The sequence below is a fragment of the Anas acuta genome, chromosome 1 (assembly GCF_963932015.1).
Source record: "Anas acuta chromosome 1, bAnaAcu1.1, whole genome shotgun sequence".
In the NCBI taxonomy this organism is placed as follows: Eukaryota; Metazoa; Chordata; class Aves; order Anseriformes; family Anatidae; genus Anas; species Anas acuta.
Genome location: NC_088979.1, coordinates 67,437,228 through 67,464,096, shown reverse-complemented (window position 1 = coordinate 67,464,096; position 26,869 = coordinate 67,437,228). Strand labels below are relative to the sequence as shown.

The following is a 26,869-nucleotide window of genomic DNA, read 5'->3' as shown; positions in this document are numbered from 1 at the left end:
CACCCATCCTGACTTGATTTAAAGCCTAAGAGTCGAGCAGCTTTTCTCTGCATCATACTGGTAAGTAGGCACAACTCACGTGAGTCGTAGGCAGCAATAAGATCTTATTGCAGCATTGATGTGCACGTTGGAGAAGCTTTATGACTTTGCATGAAGTAGCAGCAATTAAGTGTACATCTTAGTCGCCAGAACCAGGTCTGATCTGGAGGCCACGTGGATAAGCAACTGCTTTATGCCCCAGTTCCATATTGATCATCATTAAAATTTTAATTCATATAGATTGGGAACTTTCTGAAACATTGCCCCTTCTCCCCCCCCCAGCCAAATGGAAATTATTTCATTCCTCCCAACAAAGGTTTTTGCCAGGAACCTTTGTGCAGGCTCAGCAGAAGAGATTTGTGGTGTCCCTGATGACAGAGCCGAGCAAACAAACACCTTCCCACCCCAGATCATTGCTTTCCACCACAGTGTTCATGTCCCGGATAATTCCTTTACCATTAGCCTCTGCAGGATGGGTCTTCATCTCTCTTCTTTGAACTTATCAACTTTATGAATAATGAAACACCTCAGGAGCCTGACGGGCAGCGACTGACTCCAGACCAAGTGATTCAGTCTGGGCTGCAGTCAGTGCTGCTCTCAGCGGCTCCTTGTTGCGGTGGTGATAACCTCAGGATGTGCCCTTATCACTGCAGGTACCCCCGGTGGCTCCGGCGAGTCGAGCACCAGTCAATACCCCCAGGTTGAAAGCATCAATTAACCAAACTCATGGCAACGTGGGAACCCGCTCTGTTCTGCAGACCCCCAAACCCCAGTGTTCGTCATTGCTGTGAGTATGGATGAAAACCCAAAATGTTTCTTTTGTAGGATTTTGATTATTTTAAATTAAAATGAACAGTGGTGGATACTTTTTTTGACATCAGTTGAAAAGTCACGAAATACTAATGTATGTATGTATACCCCCACACATATGTAGTTGTATTTTGCATATTCCATTTAGGAAATCCCACCTGTCAAGCATCTTCTCCTTCTGCATCTTTAATGAAATCAGTGTGTGTTTTTTGTTTTTTCCTGGTACTGTTTTATTTTGTGTAACCAGAAAACTGAATCCATAGAAGTCATTTCCCATCTGTGGCCATCAGTCTTCTCTCACACAAATAAAATTGTATTTGGCAATTCTCAAACATTCAGTGACAGAATAATTCAATTTTTATGTTCTATTCTTTGCATTTTATAGAAATATGAATGCTTTGGATGATTGTCTGTTACACTCCCACGTGAAATTTATTTAATCTGACATCAAAATGAGAATCAACAATGACAACCCATCCCTACTGAAATCAGCATAACTACCAGAGCTGCTGTAGGGATGCATTGACTGAAGAAGAGAGGAGGAATTGTTACTGGAAGAAAGAGTGCCAAATGGAGAAGGAAGCTCAGGAAGGAGTTGCAGAAGATTAACGGAGAAGAAACAAGCTCAAAACCCCCAAATCTCTCACCACTTCTTTAACTGTTGCTGCAGACTGTACAGTGCACGGGACGAACTGCAGAAAATTGACAGTGGCAGGGCTGAGGAGTTCCCAACTTGCACATCCGTGTAAAAATATCTCCATGCACAATTTCATATATTCTCTAACAGATAAAGCAAGTCAAGCCAAGCAACCTGAAAGCGTTGATTAATTTACCCCCAAAGCAGTAAAAGTAAGCCACCATCTGTTATTCTTGTCAGTTCTTTATTGGTTTTCATCCTAGACTAGCACATTTACAGCATACATGGGTTGGATGAACTAGAATATATAAAACAGTAGCCATATGTTTATGATATATTAATACTGCCCAAAAACAAATAAATAAAAATATTTCAATGCACAAAGCTTGGCAAATACAATTGTGCTGGGACAAAACAGTGTTGTATTATACAATAATTTTACATGTATAAATGAAACAAAAGGCAACTGTGCTGTAGGTACTTTCACAGAACATACACAGAACATACTTGGCAACTTTTTTTTTTTTACCTTTGTATGTTTTATAATTTAAAAAATTACTCAAAAAAGAACATTAGACAGAACTTCATTTTACAGTAATCCTTAAATTTGCCTCTCCTGTGCAACAGAAAAGCTTACTTCACCCCTGTGAAGTCCCCTATGTGGATTTCAAGTTTCACAGTTTTTCGATGAACTGCTCAAGATCTTACTGTTCGTGATGCCCTTTAAAACAAGCCATTGACGTGCATGTACTGACACCGTTGTATATATAAAATGTTAGCTGGACGATGAGGTTTTACATGTAAGCGTACTAAAATCAGAATATTTTAAACAAAATAATGCAATACTTGAGACCGGTATGCCACCACTTAAAAAAGGTGAGCGAAAACCATGCATATAGAAAATTCGGGAACTTTTTCTGATTACACTGGTATACAAAATAAATAAAGGCTCACTAAGCTCTAGAGTAGATCTAATGATTGCTGGCCACAACCTTAGAGAGTGGCTCTGCTAATTGTTACAACAGACCTCTCGGTATTTTCTTCTGAAGCGGAACATTGGAAGGTTTTTAGTGTAACAATACAGGATTTAAAATATTAACTATGTTTGAAATATACAAAATAAAATCATCAACTCATAAAAACTAAGGGATACAAAGAGTATAGTTTATACAAAAATAAATGTAGCATTTAATAACGGGCCAGGGACTGAAGGTTGAGCAGAACTAATGGAATAATGCCTAAATAAATCCCACTGAAAAGTTTTTCAACTGTATATTTGCTTACATATTTGCAAAAACCCAAAAATAAAAGCAACACATTTATTAGTTGGAGAACAGGTTCATAATGTTTCCAAGGGACTGTTCTTCTACAGATGGTTTGTTCAGGATAGGTGCTACAAAAGCAGTGAATTTGCTCAGAATTTTTTTGTTTTGTTCTCCTAGAAAGACTGAAGTAATGGTAACGACCTAGCTCAGCAGAACTCTCTTAACTGGCGTGGTGACATGCTGCTCAGTGTTGGACTGCAGAAAGCAAAATGCAAAAACTGCTAGGCTTAAAACCCCCAAACCTGTATGGGAGCAGAATGAACATGACTGATAGAGCAGTGACAGCACAGACAAACATCAGTGCGAGGGAGAAAGAAGCCAGCCATATACTTACCTGGCTGCTGCTACTCTCACAAGAGCAAACGACCAGATTTTGCTGTTCTAGAAACCAAGAGGGGGAGGGCACAGCGGGCTGGATGAAGCCAGCTGGGAATGATCTAATCCTGTTAAAATTTGGAACCTAATGTTTAGCTGCTTTTTAAGAAGGTATCTCATCTTCGAAGGCATTCTTTGGGACACGATTTGCAAGGAGATCTGTTGAACGTTTTTTATCAAATGCTATCAAACTGATCGCCTTAGTCTTAGGCTCGAGCACATCTGAGGGTCTCGTGCACTAGCACATGACTTTCTGTCAAAATGGGACGTTGCTATCTTCTTCAGAAATATTCTGAAAATAGTCATGCTGCCCACACATGATTCTGAACATTCAGTAAGGTAAAACGCAAAGCTATTTTTTACAGTCCTAAAATACCAGAAACAAATTTTTGTTACGGAGTAACGGGGATGTGCTGGGCACTCTGAGCATTTTCAAATTGACAGATACTGGAAAAAAAAAAAATCAGTCAAAAAAATGTAACCCCCTGACATACTAATGCTTACAATCCAGAAGCGATTATAAAAAGCCATGGATAAAAAATGTGTTAAATAATTTACAGTACCATGAGACATACTCAACATGTTAGAGTTGGGAAGGGCTGGGGGAACTGTTGCTGGCATCAATGGTTAAGCATCATGATGTTTTTGAAAAACACTTTTTAAAACTGGTTTAAGATGTTTGCTAAAGTCCTTTTGTGCTGAAAATGACAGGAATTTGTCTTTATTTGGACAGAACTAGAAACTAGACCTCATATGCCTTTTATGTATTGTTATTTTCATTTATCAAGATGGTATCCTATATACAGTGAAACGATTTCGTCTCCTGGCTTTTATTGTGCTGATTATTTTTAAAAGTTAAACACCTGCTCCTTGATTGTAACAATGCATTCTACAGTTATTAGACTGCCTAGGGTCCAATCCCTTTTTATTTACAACTTTCTGAGTTTTACTCTGTTTTAAAAAGTTTATGAAAAGCTCAATCTCACGTCAACTCCGTATAAAAAGATGTCGTGTGAAACAGCTGCCTAAATGCCATTCGCAGAGTCCTTGCCCATCCAGGAGGTACCTAGCGCTTCGCAGATAGGTAATTACCGAGTAGCACAATATCTGGTCATCTTACATACACTGGAGGCTATTTAAATGGGCACGGTCATCACACTATTCTCAAGCTAAGGTGTCAGAATAAGTGTTACTACAGATCCCAATTCGGTAAGTAACATGCTCTGTATAACCTAGTGAAACGTACAAAAAGGTTATTTATCTCTTCTGGATGACAAAATCAGGTGTTAATCTAGAGTGCATCCACACGTTTTAATGGAACAGCAATTAAAGGACATGGTATGCTTATGTTTCAACTTTTCCATAAGTTCCTTCTGGAGGCCTGTAATACTTTGGGAAAGCCTTCAGTTGCAGGGAATTAAACGCATACTTGCGACATCCAACATTCTTCATTGTATTTTCTCGCCGACAACCCTCGCTGGGGAAAAAAAACAAGCACAAAAAAATGACAGCAGTAAAAAGGAAAAAGAAAAAAAAAAAAAAGACTTAAACTAAGATGAAATGAACTGGTTATTTTACAGCATTAAAAAAAAAAAGTTGGTTATATTTAATGAGCGCTTAATTAATTTGCCACTGCAAATATTAAAAATGATGACTCATCATACAATGCTAGTAAGAAGCACACAGAATGGACACATGCTATGTCTGGTTGCTAGTTTTGCATTTCTAAAAAGCAGCAGTGCGTCTACTGAAAGAGTTCTTTTAGGGAGGTTTCATGTATTTCCAGGTATACTGTTGTGGAGTTCACATGCCGCTTCATCGCACAAGGGATCCCAAAAGATTGCTTAAAAGCAGTTCTGCTAATTTATTAGTACATTAGGCTGAAAAAGGAAAATTGTTGATCTCTCCAAAGGAGCTGTAGAGTAATTCTCTTGTTCCCTGCATGTCGCTGTTATCAGAACTTACTTAAAGATTAAAGCTGATACAAAAATAATGGCTTTCCAGTTATCTCTGCATGCATAAATTGACTTGAAAACCAACATACTTAAAAAAAAAAAAATCTTAATCATGAAATAGCAGCTTTGTGTGGGTGCAAAAGAGATTGGCTGCGTTGGCAGCCATCACCCCAATGACACAAAGCTGTGCAGAACGTAGAGCTTAACTTCTACCCAAGGTTTTGGTGCAACTGCCCCACATTACAAAGAGGTCCTGTGCTACGATAAAAAAACTATTCCAGTTATAAGGCTTCTTTACAATTGTAAATCTACATCAAAGTTCCTTTGATTATACCCAAAACAGACATACAAAGAGGAAGCACTGTTTTAAATATATATTATAAATCAAATTAGGCTTGCATGAGAACGTCTTTCCCTGATAGAGAACTGGAACCTAAACAACCATTTAATAGTAAAGGCTCATGACCAAGTGTACAGTACACGATCTTATGGTGGAAATCTCCTGTTACTCCTGTCTTGGAGGTGGCTGCAGCAGGTATCAGGTACATGGCAGTCATCTCTTTTAAAAGGAGGGTTTGGATCCTGCTTCGGTCTGCAAGCTCTCTGCTCTTCCTGAGCTCATTGTTCGTCTGATTTTGGTTAATTAAACCGACTGTAGCTCTGTCACATATGTACCACCTAGATTCATAAAGCATTGGAACCGTAACTTTTCATTCCAAGAAGCAGTTTATGTCTGAAATTTGTCTCTACAGTGTATTCTGTGACAGTCTTTTATAGAATGGACTGTACCTTGTGACACTGTCTCTATGACGTTGTTTTGTGTTTTACAGACACCCTCCCCAGCTGTTGCAGACAGATTAATCAAGAATTAGCAGAAAATATGTTTCAGTGTAGTAATGAAACCATCAAGCTTAATGAAACCACCAAGCTTAAATAAAACACAACAGGATGCTGACTGAGCATTTTCAGTCGGAGGTGGATTGTCCTGTTCATTACCCGTTCCACTGCCTCTGGTTATTGACCACGTTCAGAGACAAAGATGTGTTTCACACCATTTCATGTGCCACAGTTCTGCCAGAGGCACGTGGGCAGTCTGCACTGCAGCATTTTAAATCTGAAACCCTGAGTGAAAGCACAAACCAAGCTAAAAGGAAAGCCAAAAACTTGCCCCTATTGAAGTTTAGGAACCCCCTTCCCAACACGTTGTTTACAAAGGGTTGAGGCTTTCTTTCTAAATTCATTTCAGGGTGGCCTTCAGGCCTAACCTTGCCTAATGACAGTCACGAGCAAAGCTTCATACTTTATTTAAAACAGATTAATTGTACCAGGGAGTTCAGTGGAGATGCTCCAGTTACTTTCACATCTTGTTAGACTGAACCCAGGACATTCAATGCATTGCTACAACGAGGCTATAGTGCAACCTGACATTCCTTCACTGTGTGAAAAAAATAGATTTTGGTACACATAGCAAACGAACCAGCCTTCATGAGAAAGAAGAAATGATTTGTACAGAGATGCGGTGGTACTGGGTAGCAGCACAGGATGTGGAAATGACCATCACCACCAGATTATTATTTGAAATCTCATCAGCAATAAGGTTTGCCTAAGTTCATTAAAATTAAAAATAAATAGGAAATATATAGATGTCTTTGTGGCCTTTGTTTCTCCTATTTTAAAAACAGCATTTGAAGAATAGTGAGAAAAATACCAGGAGATAGTGTACTGTACAGTCTTATTTCATGAAGACACAAATGTAAATATGTACTTTAATTAGTCAGAATATTTACCAAATTCAGGAATTGATTTTATCTTATTTCTTATTTTTTTTTAAAGCTTGCCTCTTTCAGGAGCTTTCAAAGTTTATTAACATTAATAATACAAGCTGCAGCTATCTATGTTTTCTGAGCGAGTCAGTAATAGTAGAAATCAGAAATCACAGTACTACAAGAGTTCTTCTCAAGTCATCAAGCCCAATTTTCTGTCGTCTCAGGCACCAAGCAAAGTAAATCCCTTTATGAAATTAGCAAACTATGTTAAATGAGGTTAGATTTTTGATGAACTATTGCTATTGACAAGCTCTTCCAGACCACTACATCAACAAAACCCTTCAATTTAAACAGGCATCTGCCACGTTGGTGTTAGATATAAATGGTGATCAAATTTCTTCTACCATCGTTCTGCATGACTAAGCTGGGTAAGTTTCTTTAGTATCACCACTTACATAAACGTGAACTTACCATAATTCATTTATCTCTAAGTCACCGCCTATCAACATCATAATTTATTAAAGCTGTCCAACACTTAACAGTGAAAATAACAATAATATTCCAGCCTAGTGTCATTAACACAAAGCCCAATGGAAAACCTAGAACCCACCTATATGAAGGAGCTAATTAATAGCTTCATTTTCTTGCCTGAAATACTGAAGACTAACTTCAGCAGGATGACAATGACCCTGTTCCAGAGTGAGTTATACAACAAAGCACCTGAAACTGATAATGGATCATTAGCAGGCTCTGCCGATTACATACTCTCCCTAACCACAAGTCATTGTGTCTTTAATACATTACAAAACGCAGATCTACAAATATAATGGAGTAATTCTGCATGCAGCGCACCGCAAGTTGCATTTGGAGTGGGTACACTAGTCTACTGGCACATACTTAACCATGAGAAAGGAACAAGACTATGGTTCTACAAACTGTATAATAATAATGTAATTTGGCTATTATGCTTTGAAATGAAGGTAGAAATTTGTTTATTTCTTTAAATAAATGTCTTATAATTTCTTATAAACCCCACCCATATTTTTATTTTTCTCTTCGTACCTCGTAAAAATGAAAGGCAAGATTAGCATACACCTTTGATATACAAAAGATACAAATATTTTTTTTTCAGAGTTCCTTTCTCTGGAATACATGAAACAAATAACACAAAACTATATTTGGTAAGAGATCTTCAGGCCGGCTAAAGTAACGAGGTAACAGGCCAAATGTCAGACTATGTTACAAGCACTGAAAGCAGAACAATAATTTAAAGTTTCAATACAATTCTTTTTGATAAAATAATTTGATGTATATTTACAGTTTAGTACAATAGAAACGTAAAATTGTAAGGCATAATAATAATTCTTGGCAGACAATGCTATGACACATTCCTTTGTCCAGCAGGTACCAAGTGGCAATACACATTCAAGCGGTATTTTTTTTTGTTGTTGTTTTGTTTTTGTTTTTATTTTAACCTTATCTTCACTTGCAACGTAATCTGGCCACCAGGTATGCTATGCTCAGGAACAGCCACACAATCAGTAAATTGGGGCTGAGAGCTAGTAAAGGAATAGAGTAGAGGAGGCTGGGATCTAGTCTGAAATCTCGGATGGGCACCAAGCCACTCAAGTTCTTCTGGGTGACTACCTCCCGTGTTCCAATGCTGTGAAAAGGAAGAAGGTTGGGAGGAGGGAAAATAAAACAGAAAGGAAGACGGACATGCAAATGAATGTATAAAAAGAGATGGCAACACAAGGTGGTCGAGAAGATGAAAAAAAGATGGAAGAAGCCACAACAAAACCAGAATATGAAGTAAAGAAAGAGTGAAAAAACATCTCAAAAATATATATCAGCACAATTACAGATATAAGGAGAGGGAAAGAGAATAAAAGAGAAAAATAAGAAAGAAGTACTGTAGTCTACCGAAAATAAACACATGTAGGTTGAACATAAATGGTTTTCCATGTTCATTCTTTCAGATTACCAAGCAATATCCCATGCTGCTCTGCCATGCTCCCACATGCTGCAAAAAAGTGGAGCTCTGAAAAGCAAGCTGAACATGAATAACCATTGTCGTATTTGACCCTTTCAAACATCTTTCCATGTGAGCTGCAGTGAAATACTTTAACCTCTTCACTACTTGCTCAACATCAACATATGAACAACAAAAAAAAAACAAACCACCCAAACCACCCGCTTGTTTTTCAGCTTCAGAATGAATTCAGGCATGTATCAATACACTTCCCAAAACACCTCAATGAAGTGCCCCAAGGTACACGTGTGAAGGGAAGAGGTTGCACAGCCCATCTCGTTATGCCCCTGCTCCCTACGTTGCTTTGAGCACAGAGGGCCTATCAGGGGACACGCATCTTCAGGTAACCTGCCCAGTGCAATTTTGGGTTTAGATTACAAAATCAGTTCCCCAGAGTTCTCACGATGGCAAGGAAAATTTTGTACACCTGATGTACTGTCAGTATGCTTAAAAGAATGAAAAGGCAGCAGTGCTTTGGTTTATTCTCCAAGATTCAGGAACAATTCTGTGTATTGGCCCAAATAAAAATGTGTTTTCATCATTGCACGGAAGTGAGAAGCAAGGGGAAAAAAAAAAAAAAAAGTGCCAGAAACAACCCTACAATCATTGAAGTTAGAGAAGAGGGCAGGAGGTGCTCCAGGCACCTGAGCAGAGATTCCCCTGCTGCCCGTGGAAAGGGCCAAGGCCAGGCAGATATTCACGTGGAGGACCCCACAACATAATAGCTGGATATTTCCTGAAGGAAACTGCAGCCTGTACAGCAAAAGGATCCTGTAAACAAAGATGCTTTTCTTCTCTGGAAACTTCCCAGCAAAGAGCTGAAACGCTTCAAGCCTTGGACTCTCACAACTTCTTCCCTGACCTTCCAACTGGCCCAGAAAATTCAAAAGGCTTCAAGATTGATCCAAGCCTTCCTTCTTGTAGTACAACTACATAAATCAAAGGTCACAGTTAAAAGAAAAAGGAAGTTTTTTGAATGCCCTAAAAGTAAATTGCAACTCTTTCACTTCCTGGATATGTCATCTAGGTCAGGTCGTCCTGTCCATGTTGAAATGGTTTTGGGTGGAGTTGGGTTCCTACATATTTGTTTTGTAATCCCATATGTCTCCTCAAGCTTTGTTAATTCTGTGCCATTGTTTCCGAATAGAATTGGAGAACGTATTAAAAAGAAAAATAACAACAAATCACATCCTACCCTGAAAATCAATGAGATGTGAGGAAGAGTGATGGGCTTGATGAAACCCATCCAATCTTTGTATTCCATCAGGTCTACTCGGTATTTGTTCTGTACAATCCCTCTTGGTCAACAATTTAACAGAAGAGAATGACACATCTTTCACCTAGTAGAGCAAGTTCCGGATGCTGCTAGAACATGTCAGCCAAATGTTTTGATTAAGCTGGCCCATTTTCAACATCCCAATGTTGGTCAACATAAAGCTATGTGTTTCTTGTGTCAATGTTTTATTTCATTTTGTGTTAAGTTAAATTGATGGTCCAAAACAATGTTGTTATTAATCTCTGTCTCTACTGTGACCATGACAGCAATAAAAAATATTAACTCAGTAACCAACTTAAAGAACCTATCAAGATTTCTAGCATTATACTTGTTCATTTTTATTCAAAACTTACTAAACTGTTTTAATAACAGCTTTATTAAACCTGTGCAACAAAGCTTTTTTGTTTCAGGTGTCTAAGGCAACATGTTGTGTAGTTTAAATAATGAGATATCTAAGGGACACTTAGCTCCATTTTTAGGTCAGTAACTTCTCCCTCATAAAGCTGTTCCAAGCTGTCTTTATTTCTAATACTAAGGTTCAGCTGGTATCCGGATACACAGTTTTCATGTCCTGGAGTAACTGTGTAATGATCCAGTAAAAAATGCAGCAAAAAAAATGAAAATAAAAAAGTCCAGTGACATCCAGTTAGATGTAGAAATTAAAAACAAATTTTTACTGTGAGAGGCTGGAAATACTACTATATGAGACATTTTCCTTCTAAGTTACTGAAGAGTAAGAAAGGGTCAAACAGCAAAAACATACAGAAAGGATAAGAGAATTGAACACTCTAGAGAATTTGGTGAGAAGACACACAGTACAGTACATTCAGTAAGAGTGAATGTTGAAAAACAGGACTGAACAGCATTGTTGAACTACATTGATAAAGACTAAAGCTAGATTTCTTATCCTTTCTTTTGGTATGTGAGTTACGGAGTTTTCCAGCAGTGCTTGAAACAAGGCATTGAACAACAGTAAACAGATTTTTTTTAGTACAGTTGTTAACTCTGCAAACATCTCTGCTGCTTCAGAATACAGAACATCGTTATATTGATATGACAACAGCACACTGACACGCTGTGATGAAATTTGGGTGCTGTATTGTGAAACACTCACACTAACGTTTTGCCCAGTGAGCAAGGTGTTTCACTGCTAAAGAATACATGGTGGCAAACCAGTGCAAACTGCAGGTGTCTATGTTTCAAAGAACAAAAGACAAGTCACCTCGGACAAACTTGCCTGATCTAGAACTAAGAAACCCACTACTACGACAGTAAAGGCAACTCCAGTAAACAATTTTCAGAGAAGTAGCACTTTCCTGTTCTGTAAGCTCAGCATTAACTGAAAACATGTTTTTACATGCTTCTCTGAAAACTTCCAATTCACTACTGAAAACTAAAACCCATCTGATGCAGATCTGGTAACCACCAACTTTACCATATAAAACACACTAATACATGCAAGTGAGGGATGAATCCTAGCAGCCAGCTTTGCAGTTTTCTAGCTTTATTTTTCTTTTTGTTTCTTTTGATAGAAACAGACACCACTGCTCCTCTGCAGTTTGCATGGTTCCTCATTTAGGAATAAGGGACACAGTCAATCTCTTACCTCCTCATACACTCCAGAGCCTGGGTGAAGACCTGTGGGGCCATTCCATGTTCATGCTGTAGGATCAGACACTGCTCCAGGGTGACCGACATGGCAGTCCTATCCTTGGCACTTTTACAGCTTGTAAACCGAACACCATTCAGTCTGCGGCATATCTAGAAACGAGATATGAAATTCATCATTCCCTCCTCACGTATAACCTTCCATCAGAGAACACACCCGTATTTCTCCTTCTTAGAGATACAAATATTTTGTAGGACTGTGATGTCAAAAGTTGTCAATTTTGGTACAGCAGTACTTTGTTGCATGTGTTGTAGGGAAAATACTGATGTGAAAATAAAAACATTTTCTTTATCTCCCCATCGTCAGGGGAGCATAGCAGCATTTCCAAGCAATATGCATGCAAATGATGAAATCTGAACATACCAGTAAAAAAGGGGGAAAATACACACATATACAAAAAATCAACTGAACTATACAAAAATGCTTAGACTAATAAATACCTCAGCAGCTTGCCAAAGGATATCAACATTCTTATTTTTCCTTGCATGTACATTTTGTCCCAGAAATCTTAACAGTTCAGGCAGGCACGTCTGACTACGAGATCGAGGTAGACCTATAATACAAACAACACCAACTCTACTTATTTATCTGTATTCAACACTTTTAGAAAGATCAGTTAAACAAGAAGTGTTCCTATATGTTCATTGGAAAGGCAGACATGTTTTCTTGAGGCTATCAGAGCTTAAAACTAACCCAATTCTTAATTACTTAGTAACACTAACAAACCAAATTCAAGTTCAATTAAACTCTATCGGAAATATGTATTTAGGTTATTTAAAATTTCAGGGATTCAGAATAGTGATGGCAATATAGTAATAGAGGGGTAAAAAGGGAGAAAGATTGGTATAGTGTCTTGTTTGGTGTGTCCTGGACATACATTCGTTTGACATACTGCTCAGAACTGTGCATAAACATGTAACTGTCTGTATTATCCCCTCTCAGAGGTGTTAGGATAACATCTATATCTCCACAGAAACTCTGAAGGTATCAGCTTATATTCAGCTCACATACTCAATTTGCAGCCTAGGCAGTTTTCGGTTACAAGAAACACACACTCCAACAGGACACTACACTGCCAAAATTGATTTATTAATATTTCAGTAAGTGGAAATAAAGCTATTGACATTTTTCAGTATGTCAGAGTGTTTTCAACAGCCATCTCAGGCCTACATGCTCAAAGTGCTACTCATTGTCTCTCACAACCAACAATAAGTATTAAATAGGTCTTTTTCTTTTTTTTGAGGGTTATCTACAGAGGATACCAACTAAAGCTGTGACAGGATAAATGAGGTGGTATGCACTGTTAAAAAATGACTGTTAAAAAGTCTCTGCATGGGTAGTATATGAGGTTTTAGTTCAAGAAACATCTTTTCTCATCTCATATAGTATGTAAGCTAATACTGTGCCTGTCCTGGCTTGCTCTATGTAAACTATACACCTAGAAAGAAACATTGGTGATCAAAAAGAGAGCACAGACCATCTCTCCGGGTATGTCTAAAGACAAGGAGATCTAATGGAGCAACTATGGCAGTAGCTAGCTTGTTGGAAACCCTGCAGTGCTCAGAACTCATTGCACACATTTTTCAGAAAAAGGACAGTGGAGCAGGCATCAACTTTCCTCAAGCATTGTTCTTGAAGGGAACATTTTCCACAAGCTGCCAGCAGATACTTCTCTTGACCCCTAGAATGATCTGTTTTTGTTGTTGTTGTTTATTTACCCAAACTTACACAGGCTGGTCGTAATAAACATCTGTCTTTCAGTTAAAGAAAACATTATTTTCTATTGACAAGGGTTCATGGAAAAGCATGTTTCACTACGTACAACCCAAATATCACCACAGAGGAGGTACCAAACATACTCTCAGACCTTTCTTAGGACAAGCACAAATCCCAAGGTGTGCCCATATAGTCCCAGCTTTTCACAGAGCATCTCTAACAAATCTGTTGGGACACCTGCAATATTATTTTCACACTTCTACTCCAAATTTTTGCTCAGTGTTTATAACCACAAAACATTTATCCAAGCTGGATTGCAAAAATATGTCTGCACTGACCCAGGACAAACAGTGAAGCAGAATGAAGTTTAGGCAGAGGGCAGATTTTTCCCCTTAGTGGTATTCATCTTATGTGGCAGGGAGTTCAGTGTAATGACAGGTAACTCGACTGAAGGAGAAAAGGCAGGTGGACACAAGACTGTTTTGTTTTGTTTTACTGTTAAGGTGCATGTTAATGCCACCTGTCCAACACTGTCTCTAGCTTTATTCAGCACTTCAAGATGCTTGAGGAAAAACCTTTGGTATAAGGACTAAGCCTTACTGGCAAATGAGAAGCTCGAAGCTGTGGCACCAGTGCTCTTTGAAAATAGAGGAGAGTAAGTGTAATGATAAAACAGAATTCAAAAGCCATGGAAAAGAATGAACAAATTATAGGACAGAAAATAGACTGCAGAATAAAAAAATGTTTAAAGAAAAAGGCTAAAGCTAACAGATGACCACATCAACGTAAGAGGCTTGAGAATCTGGAAAGGGACTGTAGTAAAAAAAAAAAAAAAAAAAAAAGCAAGCTAAACCAAAAAGTAGAGGAAGGAACTGACTGAGAAGTATGTTAAGAAAGACTATGGACAGAAACAGGAAGGAATGGTGAAAAAAGTGGAACAAAAATCAATGTTAACTGATTAACTTCTGAAGTTTACAAGAAAATCTGATGCTAGAGTACCACAGAGTAAAAACACAGTTTAAAATTTTGCAGCTAAATTTCAGAGAAATTGTTATGTGCAATTGTGAACAACTGGAAAGAGGGAATAGAATATCAAAATATTCTATTCCTGCAATAAACTGCGGTTGTGGAACCCATGAAATTAGCTTACAGGATATTTGGTACTACTGATAACAAAGCAATGAATTCTCACCATTTCTGGGGGCAGCTTATTCCACTGCCTTCTCAAAATACAGTAGCAAGCAGGACATACAAGAAGCAAGTTCAAGCTTGTAGCTACTGTCTGTCTTTCAGGTTCTAGACCTCTCTGTTGTTGGCTGCAGATACAACAATTTCATTCAAGTGCCAAATAATATGCAGAGGGAAAGTGATTAAGGAGTTCCCCAAAATGTCAGTTGCTCTCTGTACAGGTCATCAACAGAAAATGACCAAAAACTGCACACAGAAGTGCTGCTTCTATGACCTGTCATGTTTTTGCCTTCCCCTCTTACTGCCTAGCTGCGTTTATACAATATGTAATGCCACTTAGATGCAAAAGTAAATTTTAAAAAGTTAATCAGACTGAACTTCAAAACACTCGAATCTACTCTACTTAGTACTAATGTATTAAATTAGAGTTGCATCTTTTCTTGGAGGTTACTGACACTACCCTATCATCAATGTATAAGCACCTAACTTGAAGCAAGCAAACAAGAACATCAGCCTGAACTGCTGTTGAACCAGATTTGCTGTTAATTATTCAATACTTACAATCATCAGGCAAAACTTCCTTGAACTGCTCAAAATATGAATTCAACCGCACTAAGCTTTCCATGTTAATTACTTCTTGCAGTGAGGTGTCTCCAAACCTTTAAAAGGTGAAGAAGGGAACAGTTAAACATATAGTAATCCTTCTCCTTTTCTTCAAAAGAACTTCACTTGGCAATACAACTATGAGAAAACAGTTCAAAGATTCATCTCCCCAAATTCCTGAACATTCAAATGCAAAGTAAAGCATAAAAGAAAGGAGTTGCAGAGATTCACTCCAGAAAAAGAAAATACTTGAGTGTGAGGGGAAGTGTGGGAAGGAAGGCAGAAAGAAAAAGCTTGTAGAAAACAATACTTAAAACACTTTGGGTTTTGTATCTCTCTTCCAATACTACATGCCCATCTGGCAAATCATTTTGCCAAAATTCAAACTTTGAATTTTGATCTACCAGTTTAGTCCATAAAGTAATAATAACCATGGCATCAGGAGACATGCTTAAGAACTTCAATTTCAGTCATGTGAATGAGAAGTATGGATCCAAGAGTGATAAAATGTGGATGTAATAAATAGTCATCAATACTGTGATTCAGCTCACCTGACTATGTATATATATATATATATGCATGTATATGTACATACATTTATACACACATACATATAAGCATGCACATGGTGTTGAAATCTACAACTACACTAGTCATCTCAAGCTCCCCTTGCAGGCAAAAGCAACTGCTGGAATGCCATAGTTAGATTTTTCTATTTGCCTGCACACTCCTGCTGATACAATGTGCCTGTGCCTGACTTCACCCAGTTCTCCATTAAAGCAGGATCTGTCAATGTACTCCTTACAGATATGGCCATAACAAAGGGAAGCTCTGGTGGCTATTCCAGAACTGAAGTTTCCCTTACAAAAACTGTTACGTAATTACATTGTTCAGCTTTACTAGAGCGGTGCTGCATTATGTAAAACCTGCAACAATGCATTAAAACAGAGGTCCATCTAGCCCAATATCCTGTTTTTTTGACAGTTTTCCTCCAGAAGAGGAAGTCTAAAGAAGAATGCAAAAGCACAAGGGTAAATACACAATGATACTCAGAATAATCTCAGCCTCTAGTGATTCACTGCTCACAGAGGTTTCAGGTCACAAGCAGCACGTCTGTGTTAAACAGCCCATGATACATCTCCTCTTCTGTAAACCCACTTCTGAACTTGTACTAGACACAAACCCATGAGGTAAGGAGCTCCATGGCCTAGTGTCATGTGAAGTATCTCCTTTTGTTTATTTCAAATTTCCCAGCTTCATTTATTTAATGTTCCCTTGTTTTTGTATTGGAGGAGAAACCGAATTGCTGTTAATATAGCAACAGTATAATGCCACAGAGAGATAGAGAGATACTACCATCAGAAGAGAATGGTGAACTGCCATTAAGGGCAAGCTTGCATGAATTAATACCTACTTCTCTGCTAGGGTTTGCTGCTCATTGATCCCCACGTTGAAAAGAACAGGCTGAACCCTCAGTAACATGCCACTTTGAATCTCTCGCGGCAGTAAATCAAACAAGGCGCTTGGCAAAGGGATCCTCACGTTAAATCCATCACTGTGGATAAAGAAACAGATATTAGACATACAGATCAAAAAGCAACATTCTGAGAATGGGCTAACATCCAGAATGTAATCCAATTATTAAAAAAATAAGAATCGGTCAAAGCTGAGGACTTAAAAGAACTGCTACAGCTTGCTCCTAGTCAGACAAGCTATTCTAGCTCAAATTGACAAAAGCTGATTTTGCTCTTCTCATTAATACTGCAGATCTCATACAAGTTTGATTAAAAAAGTCAATTTTTGTCTTGTCTCTGTCTCATCAAGAGTAAAGTGTATTTGATTTTAAAGTGATAGAGGCTGGTGATGCTCGTGCAAAGAAGGATACATTTTTGGATATGGTAAGTAGTGCTGACATTTCATAGCTGAAGGACAGAGACAATGATAGGAGTGACCTGAGTATAAGTTGAAGGGGGAGCTAACAAAAGCCCTGATGTGGAACCTTGTGATTCAGACCTAGAAGCCTGTTCTTGCTACACACTAGGTTACCTTGGATCTGCTGAGCTACAGCGAAGAGCACTGCGTATGCTTCATCTCCTGGTAAATGTGAGGTACTGCAACTTACCTTTACACATAACATAAGAGCAGACTAAGGTAAGTCACATTACTTTCCATCTGCTATAGGCTGAGGGATTGCAAGGACAAAAGTTACTGTGATTTGAGTGCTGTGCACTACCCTAACAGCAGCAGTCCAAGTCCTTACAGTGCAGCATTCCTATGATCATTTATCTGCTCACAAGACGCTGTCAGCAGCACTCTCAAGTGCAGCATAAACTTTCAAGTATAGCAGAAGAGCTCTGGGAAGTATACAAGGTAATCAGAATTGCCCTGTCCCACATTTATGTTGGATGGAGGTACAAATCCTGGGGTGTGTTTGAAAGCAAAAAGCCTATTTTCACCTCTTACTGTAAAGCTTCCAATAGTTTGCACCAAAATAAATAAGCAAATTTTTTTATTCTCTTCCTATGATAAAATCTCTAAAGCAAAATAATAAGCAAGGCCTGAATCTAGTGGAGACTAGTTTCCTACTGATTTTTGTCCTATGTCTGACAGCAAGTTGTAACTAAAAATCTTCTTGGAACAGGATTTTAATGTCAACTGCCATTCCCAAAGGTCTCAGCAATTTCTGTTATGATTGCGCTGCAGTCCTCCTTCAACTAGTGCACTTTTCATTGCATGTTAACCTAAACTTAATTAAGTTTCTCTTAAAGTCCTTATCTTAGAGAATTCTAGCTGGTTTTCGTATGTGGGTGAAGCTGGGCAGAGCTTCAGTGGAGCTCGTCACACCAAACTGTCATCGAGAAAGCTTTATTTCCCCCAGAAGTCAGATTCAAAACTAAAAGACTCTAAAGACTCTAAAACACAGAAATATTAAAACACCAATTTCCGTGAGGCAACTGTCCTCACATCCATTCATTCCTATCTGTGAACTGGCTTCCTCTGGGCAAGAGCTCTCCTGCAGGCCCCCATCAGCATCACCTCAGAAGCCAGTGTGAGGGCAGCTGATAAGCAGGCTGAGCAGCCTGATAGAAACGAGACTGTTGTAAAAGCTTCCCGTCACAATAAAGCTGCAGCAGATCACTCTCAGGCTACAGAAGGATGTGGATGTTTGTTACTTGAGAGAGACTTTTTTTTTATATAAAAAAAATGCTTTCAAGCTCAAACTTGAAAATAGCTCTTTTTAGATAAGTGGCCAAAACGAGAAGCAGTCTAGTGTTTCACAAGCATCTATATGTTAAATCCACTTTGGCCATGATAGTTTAGAAACTGACCCTAAGTAGGCCTCAACAGCAGCCCATCAACTGCCTGATACCCATTTCATGCCCTGCTGTGCTAATGGTGACCCGTTAGTCAATGGCATCCAGTAAAGCACTGACTAACTTATCAACACCAGTGGATTTCAGATGAGATCAGCCTCAAAAGTCAGTCTGAAATCTACAACAGCAAAAGTGCTTAAGATGTAAATCAGCTTCATAACATTTCTCTAAAGTTTTGAGGAAAAAAAAAACAAACAAAAAAAAACAAACATGGTTTCTTGCTTTCTAAGCTTCTTATTCATTTGAATTTCAAGCGCAGTATCAGCACTTTGCCCTTCTGCAGTCCCACCCCACTTTCTGCCGTCCCCATTTTTTCTTACCGATTTCCAGTGATGACTGGCAGCATGTCAGTAGATGTACTTGATGTTGCCTGAGTTACTTTAAAGGTTACATTCCTCAAGTCCATGATTCCCAAACTCATGTCCTCCAGCATTGCCAGCTCCTCACCTAAATCAAGGAGGAAAAAGTGAATTGTAATCACTAGTTGTTATGTACTTTCCCTTTATCGATTTGATCAAGGCTATAGGTCACAGATCTCATGAATTCTGTGGACGAAGAAGCTAAGGAGTCCATGTCTTCGCTGTGGTCTACAGACTGCAGATGATGGCATGATTGACTTTATGAGTCTACCAAGGTTAGAAAACACCAGTTATTTAGCACAGTCCAGGCTACCATCCTTCACGTAGACTGCACACTAATTTTCTTATTTAGACAAAGCTAGTAAGATCTTCCCTGCATTGTCACAGACATGTCATCCTTTGTGTTGGAAATCTGTTTTTGGCACACTGTACTGCAGTACCTTACAAGGTATTCCAGATTTGTTCAGTAAATTATTCCCTAGCTGGAATCCAGATGGCTATTCTGAAACAAGTATAATACTAGTGAAGTATTTTCCTTTTTTGTATTCTCTCTTCAATCTCACATTGTACTGTGGGATTACAAGAAAACTTACAAAGAAAAATTACAAAGAATATCCAAAAAGCATATTTTGTGCAGGGTTTCTTCCAGCTTACTGGAATTTTGCTCCATTTCTTTGTTTTAAAAATAATCAAAATGATTGTTTTTTTTAAGTGTTGGCCTTAGTATGTCATAAGGCAAGTTCATTTTGTTTTTTAGAAGTAATTCAATTAAAAGTGAAGAATTCGGAGTAGTTAGCAAATTACATACCCCATACATAATCTGGGTTTGCATTTCAATTTTCAAAACCATTGTGTAGCTGAGCTGCAGATTGTACCAAACACTCATGTTCTGCTGTAGCCAATTTAAAGCAGAATTTGCTGACTCAACAGCTGCTTTCTCCCATTTCCCCTGTGCCTTTACCATAAGTGCTCAGCAGGCTCTCAAACTGCGCCAGCAAGCCGATGGTGTAGAGTTGTCTTAGAAATCCATCATCATGCAGGCAGTTCCTCAGCTTGATAATGAATCCACAAATGAGAGCTGTCAGCTGTGGGAGAGAAAACAAAGACAAAAAAGGCTCTTCAGCCCCAAATGGAAACAACACTGCACATAAGAAAGAGGTGCCATAAAATCTGTCAGACTGATGCTCTTTCACCTTAAATGACACTCTTTGCAGCTAAAGAGAGACAGCCAACCAACAAAAATCAAAACACTCATAAAAACTGATTTAGGGCACACTGCCTTCGTCTCGCAAGCTCTCCCAAGGTGGACTTGCTGCTATTTGTTTTCTTGACACGACCACTTGCATTGGAATCTACAACTTATGAATTACAAAAGAGTCTCCTTGGAGAATTGCTTTAGTTACAGATGGAAAAGCAATACTACCAACTCGAAGCCACAAATATTGAAAGCATGAATAAATGATTTTTTAAAATGATATTTTAAGAAAGCTTAAAAATGTGATGTCTGTTCACATTATGCGAAGATTCAAACTCTGTAGTGTTATGAGATATTCTACACAAGGCCCTTGGACTGATCTAGTACTAAGATCTAAAACCAGTACCCTTTTTAATTCACTCTTTCTGTTAAAAAAGGAATTTCCACAGTGACTGCCAGATGTGATGTACACATATATATGACTTCCAGAATTAAACAGAAGTGACTAAAGTTATATTTATGATGAGTAATCGTATTCAAAGCATTGAGTTAAAAAAAATAGCAGTGTTATGAAGTGGGCTTTGTATAGGAAGATTCTCTGAACTTATCTCTACGAGATATTATATTTTGGGCCAACAACAACCCTACCAAACAATGTCCAAGAGATAGGCTGTTTGAAATAAATGAAGGAGATATTAATCTCACAGGGAGTAGACACACTGCAGAAGTGTAGTGGGCAGATGAGGTGTGGAAGGTTTTTTATTACAGACATCTGCTAGTCAGTGACTGACACAAAAGAGACCCCAGCAGGCCCAGTAACAGAACTTTTAGAGAAACCTCAGCACTCATTCCTCCCCACTTCTCTCCTCCTTAAGTACTGCTGCTCCTACTGGTTTTCTTGATGCTGAAAACAACAGAAGGTAACCAAAGGAGTACTTGCAGTTCATGGGATTTTTTTTTTAAAGCTCTTTCACATCTTACTTTTGGTTTTAGTTTAGTGGCACTAGATGACAAAGGTTGTTTCTGTACACAGGAGAATTTTCAGTATTTCTGTCACAATCTGTTTTGAAATTGGGAATATATATCCCAGGGAACATTTAAGTTTTATATTGCCAAATGCACGTAAGTGACAAATAAGGAGGGGATAGTACAGTCTGTGAGAGGAGATCACAGCATTAAAAACAGATCTGAAAAATTCCGAAAATACCCATCTTTTATATTTCATAAAAACCCAGCACATGTCCTAGTGTAACCAAATCCTGCAAATTTGCTTGCTTACAGTTTGGCAGAAGACAACATCCCTGCGATACTGAAGACTCAGGCAGAGCCCTATTGTTGGGGCACTGTCCTGCATTAATAAAAAGACCATGGCTTTCTTTGCCTTGTCACTCATCATGGCCACGCAGTCTGTGAGTGTTGTCAGCAAGGGATAAAGAGCTTCACTCCATTCACCTGGTTGAAAGAAAAAAATTAACAGCACTGTAAGTACTTTACTTGAAACAAACGGAAAAAAACACAACACATACATTAAGAAGAAACTTCCCATTGCAAGTAAAAGTTGTTGATAATCCACATGTGGCGCTCATTTTATTTTGGCTGGCTGGCTACTCCCTGATTGTTAATAATTAATCTTACAGAGTGGATATTGCACAGGGAAAACATGGAGAATTTCACTCTCCAAGGCTGTTATGACTTTCCCGGCCATGTAATAGCTCCCAGCTTTGTGCCCACAGAACGGGCCATACAATAGCTGATTTGGAAAGCATAACAGAAAGACGAATATCTATACATACAAGCATATATAGCTGTGTGTACAAGTTCATACACACCCTTTCACAGTGCATTCATTGACAGACAGCATGGAGCCCATCGCATAACAGATACAGTGGACATCTGCTTGGCCATTTCTAAGAATGAGACTTCTCCCAGATATTTCTGCCTTTGAACCTTTTGTGGACTCAAGTGTATCAATCAATTGCCTCACCATTTTAACGATATTTATCTTCAGTCAGGTAAGACAATGCTTCTCTCACTTTGCAGCAAAGGAGTAATAAAGTAAAGAGGGGAAAACTTGTGTAGGAACTCTTTTACATGTGCCCTGTCTGTTGGGAAGCTTTGAAGGCCTACAGCTAGCTAGCAAGAAATGCCAAGAACAGTAACTTAGATGGGAGCTAGCCAGATCCTTGAAGTATTTATGAGCTTGACTTGCACTGAAACACATGAAATACGTCCCAGAGTGACTCTGCTCAAGGTCCTACACAGGAAGCAAAGAAATGAAATTGGGTTACCAAAGTCTTATTTTAGTACCCCTAACACTGTGCCATTCATTCTCCCTGAAGGGACTGCTCTGCCTTAAAATATCCAAGAGGCTCAGTTTCTTTTCTTTCCTTCTTTCACCTTTTGTCTCAATCAACTTTGAATTTTAAAAACCTACTTCCATGAATTACTCAGATAACATATCAAAATCCATTCTCTCTGCAATATAAAAAGAAAATAGAATGGAAAATTTTCTCTTTTTACTGTAAAGAACATTGAAAGAGAAGAACACGTCTCTTTTGAAAGCAAAGGACACCGTGTTTTATATTTTAAAAGCACCACAAACAGCAGATGTGTGACCCCAGCCTGGTAGGTTGTACAAACAAGGCCATGTACAGATCAAAACCTTCATGAATGGAGTCAGTTCAAGCCCCTGAAAGGAAGTTATTTGTGATTTTGACTCAACAACTGGACTAAGAGCTAGTAATATATATATACACATGTATATATATATTTTTTTTTTGATAACCAGCCACAAAGGGAACTTTGGAAACTGGCCAACAAAAACATAACTGACAAGATTAACAGAACTATCCCTTTTGTTATGTGGTAGATGAACTGCATAGCAATACCTACAAACTACACAAAGGGGAAGTTATTTGGCTCTGCTCCACTGCCACAAAGAAAGCAGGAAACATCAAAAGAGCAGGTAAGGAATTAGAGCTTTTCTATTCTATTAATAGTTCTTCTCTCAAAATAAAACAGACACCGTAACATTGGCCTGTAAATAATTATAAAGCAAAGTACAGATGATACTAATAGAGCATTTCTCTTAATACAGTTAAGAGCTTTTGTATAAATGTGTAAGACTTACAGAAGGAACTGAAAAGATCATCTAGCACATCATCATTTCATTGCCTGGATATACATGCATGTATGTAGTTATTAACTCAGTGGAGATTTAAAATTGTAGCATGCCTGGCAGCACTTCATTCGAAAGATAAGTTTATCTGTGGCAATCACCAAGTATACTGGTGGTATACTGCATGCCTGAAGAGAAAGCCATCTTTAGATGTTTTCTTCTCCCAGCACTCACATGCAATGCAATGGCTCATCTAAGGGAATGAGCAAAAATCATCCATTTCTTGGTTTCAGATATGGGCCATGAAAAAAATAAGTCCTCATCAGTCTACAAAATTCTAAACACTGCTTCAAAGAGGTGTCACGTGTTGCTTTTAATTGCTTGGTCAGTGGTAGCTGCCATGAACAGTAAACAAGAATAGAAAGAATTATACTCACAGCCTCAAATCAGGTTGAAATATTTCATTGACAGCATTTAAATAAATTTGAAAGGATTGTAAGTACTCACTTGGATTTTTCCAACTTTCTTCATAATTCACCTCACAAAACTTTCATTATTGAAAGAACATTTTCTATCCAATCAATCAATGGCACCTTTAAACACCATGAGGCACTAATTCTAATGTGAAATCCATTCTGAGACCTGCTCTTATGTTCTGTGAGATGGCCAGACCAATTTAAAACTATTTATACACTCGCTTGTGCAGATCCATACGTAAAACGATTTGGCAAAGGGCCTGAAACAATGAAGATTCAACAAGCTGTTATAGATTTAAAACGGAGATCTAACCCAAGCTCACTGTTGATATCTCCCAAACACAAACCCCACTTCTTAATCAGAAGTTTCTACTTTATGCTAAAAGTTATTTTGTCTCAAAACTGGCAATATGCAATCTGAAAGGAAGCCTGTCATTTACTTCAGGTGTTTTATACTGTACATTAAAGAGAAATCTTGCAGTCTCCACTCAGGCAGCTATAACTAAATTCTGCCCAGTAAATAAGGCCCAGATGTGACCCTGTAAATCTTTGCTGTTTTTCTTATGACCACTGCTGATAGAAATCATACCTCCATGTACGCTTTGAAATGTGGCATTATATTCTCTGACTATACACTGCCCAAAGGTAAGGGATAAGTAATGTCGATGTGGTAAGAAATCCTAACATGTAAGTCTGTATAAAGCAAATATCTAAAGCAGGTGAGAAAAATTTTTGCTTTCTTCCATCCCTAACAGTCTCTCTTCCCCAGAACAACAGTAATGTTATTAAAATAACTGGCCTCCAGAGCCTTGAAAAGATATCTTGAGTCTTTTCATATTAAAAACAAACAAACAACCATCATCTCTAAATCAAAGTACTGGGAACCTGCAGTTGCCCTTAGATTTAGGTCAGGCTTGCAAGGACTCACCTATGCAAAGAATAGTGAAATATTTATTTAATAAATTGCTTACTTATTTAATGAATTGATTAGCCCTAATCTGGTAAAGAGTAATTGACAACTCACTTGAGCACAGTCACGTCACATTTGACTTCAGAGGGAAGCAAGCATTAAGTGCTTCAGTGCACTGCAGCCTCAGCCACTTATGTTTAAGGTGCAGTTTTGGGTACATCTGGGTACCCAGCTGGGGTAACCTGAGCCATTTTAATCTTAAAAATAACTCCGTATTCATTTATGTACCACATTCCTATTTTGTGAAAACTAAAAGGATGTTCCAAGAACTAAAAGTTAGTGCATAATGAGTTTTATTCATTATAAGCTCTCTGAGGATGAAAATCACACCTGCACAGGCGCTTTATTTCCCATGGGTTTCACTAAACCCAGGAGTCCACGCTGTAACAGTTTGAAGACTGAATCTTCACGAACTCAAATTAAGCCACTCTGAAATGGGAGAAATTACAGCCATACAGCTGGGAGACCTTGTAACTGTAAAACCAGTGTGCAGAAGCACAATGAGAGGCTAACAGCATGAGGAAAGTCTTCTAAATTCTGTATTCTGAAACATTAGATTTGCAGTGTCTGATACAGATAGGTTTGTACCATCGCTCTTCTTGACTGCTCCATGTTCTGCTCGAGTTCTCATTCAGAAAGGCAAGCTCAACAGCACATGTGAAAGGACGTGTCTGAAAGATCCTTAAGATCAGACCCTCGTGGACTTCAGTGACATTTGGAAAATCATTGTCACCCACATTAGTTTGCTAAAACATGTCAACTGGAGAAACCAAAGTGAACATTAACAAGTGTTCTCCCACACTTGAAAAGTTACCAGATCCCTGCTTGCACTGTATATGGGTAAATAATCTCTTCTCGATATCTTTAGGTACGTCGTGTGACATTGCAGAGCATTACCGTTTGAAAATGGTCATTCTTAACAGCAAGGCAGTTGTTCAGTTGTAAATTATGAACAAAAACTTGCAATTTTCAGAAGAAGCAGAAGCCATGAACGCACATACCTGGGCCAGATTCTTCCGGAGCGGGGCTGCAATCTGCACAGAAATGGAGGGGCAACATGCATGATTAAGGAGCAGCAACACATTCTCAACATAAGCAACTCAAATGCTCAATGCCAGGGTTCTCAAACACTTTCACTGGGTGAACAGGAGCTCAGCAGATACCTGTGGGCCCCGAGGGCACGGGCTGCCTCCTCCACTCCACTGTTTCTGCTCAGAGAGACCTGAGGATGGGGACTCAGAGGAAAGCCAGTACGTGCTAGCTCAGGAGCTCTCTGTGGATTGCCAGCGAGTGCACTGCCAATCCCCAGAGATCCACAGGGCACAATTTGAGAACCACTGGTCTAGTGCAATTACAAAATAAGCTGGCTGAAAGGCTGCTAAACAGAAGAGCAAAAGACTAGCAGTAAATTCAATGCACTTAACAGAAAAAGGCGTTAAGGCACCCACACTGCAAGAGTAATAGAGAATTGTTACCATGCTATTTGAGACACATCTCTGTTATACGATTTCTAAGAAAGGTAACACAAGAATTAGACTGTATATTGAGGGCTGAAACCTCACCAGTGAAGCCTGTGAGTGTGTCACACTCACTTCAGTGGGAAGAACAGGCTCTCAGGTAAAAAAAACACTACAGTGCAATGCAAACAGTAAAAGGGTAATATATACCCTGCATATCCCTGCATTCACAAGAAGTAGTTTATTAAACTGGCAAGATTTAAACTTCTCCTGTTTATATCTAGATTCACTACCCAATGAATTATAAATTCCAAAATAACAACAGATATATCACATTCAATTGTATGCATTAGGGCAATCAGCTGACCTATACAATTTGGGATAACCTCTCAGTAAATTAAAACTTATATTCATTAAAGATGCTATCTGATCCCATGCAATTGAATACCTATACCTCTAAATTAAAAAAAAATAATAAATAAAAATACACAAACAAAACAAACAAAATCCATTAACTCTTCTTTCTATT

The 26,869-nt window shown here is 38.5% G+C and overlaps 1 protein-coding gene across 17 annotated transcripts in view; it reads right to left on the bottom strand.

Moving 5' to 3' along the window:
* Window positions 1-1,711: 1,711 nt before the first annotated feature.
* INPP4A (inositol polyphosphate-4-phosphatase type I A) overlaps window positions 1,712-26,869 on the bottom strand; it is a 111,237-nt gene continuing 86,079 nt past the window's right edge. For 10 of the 17 annotated variants that reach the window (XM_068680896.1, XM_068680887.1, XM_068680970.1 and 7 more), the window contains 9 exons: window positions 25,885-25,917; window positions 21,599-21,771; window positions 20,086-20,209; window positions 19,086-19,212; window positions 16,806-16,946; window positions 15,350-15,447; window positions 12,325-12,437; window positions 11,822-11,976; window positions 4,670-8,570 (listed from right to left, as the gene is read on the bottom strand). In XM_068680896.1, the coding sequence (XP_068536997.1) occupies window positions 8,390-8,570; window positions 11,822-11,976; window positions 12,325-12,437; window positions 15,350-15,447; window positions 16,806-16,946; window positions 19,086-19,212; window positions 20,086-20,209; window positions 21,599-21,771; window positions 25,885-25,917 (1,145 nt within the window). In that variant the 3' untranslated portion in view covers window positions 4,670-8,389. The other 7 variants (XM_068680949.1, XM_068680996.1, XM_068681006.1 and 4 more) reach the window with 3 other exon arrangements.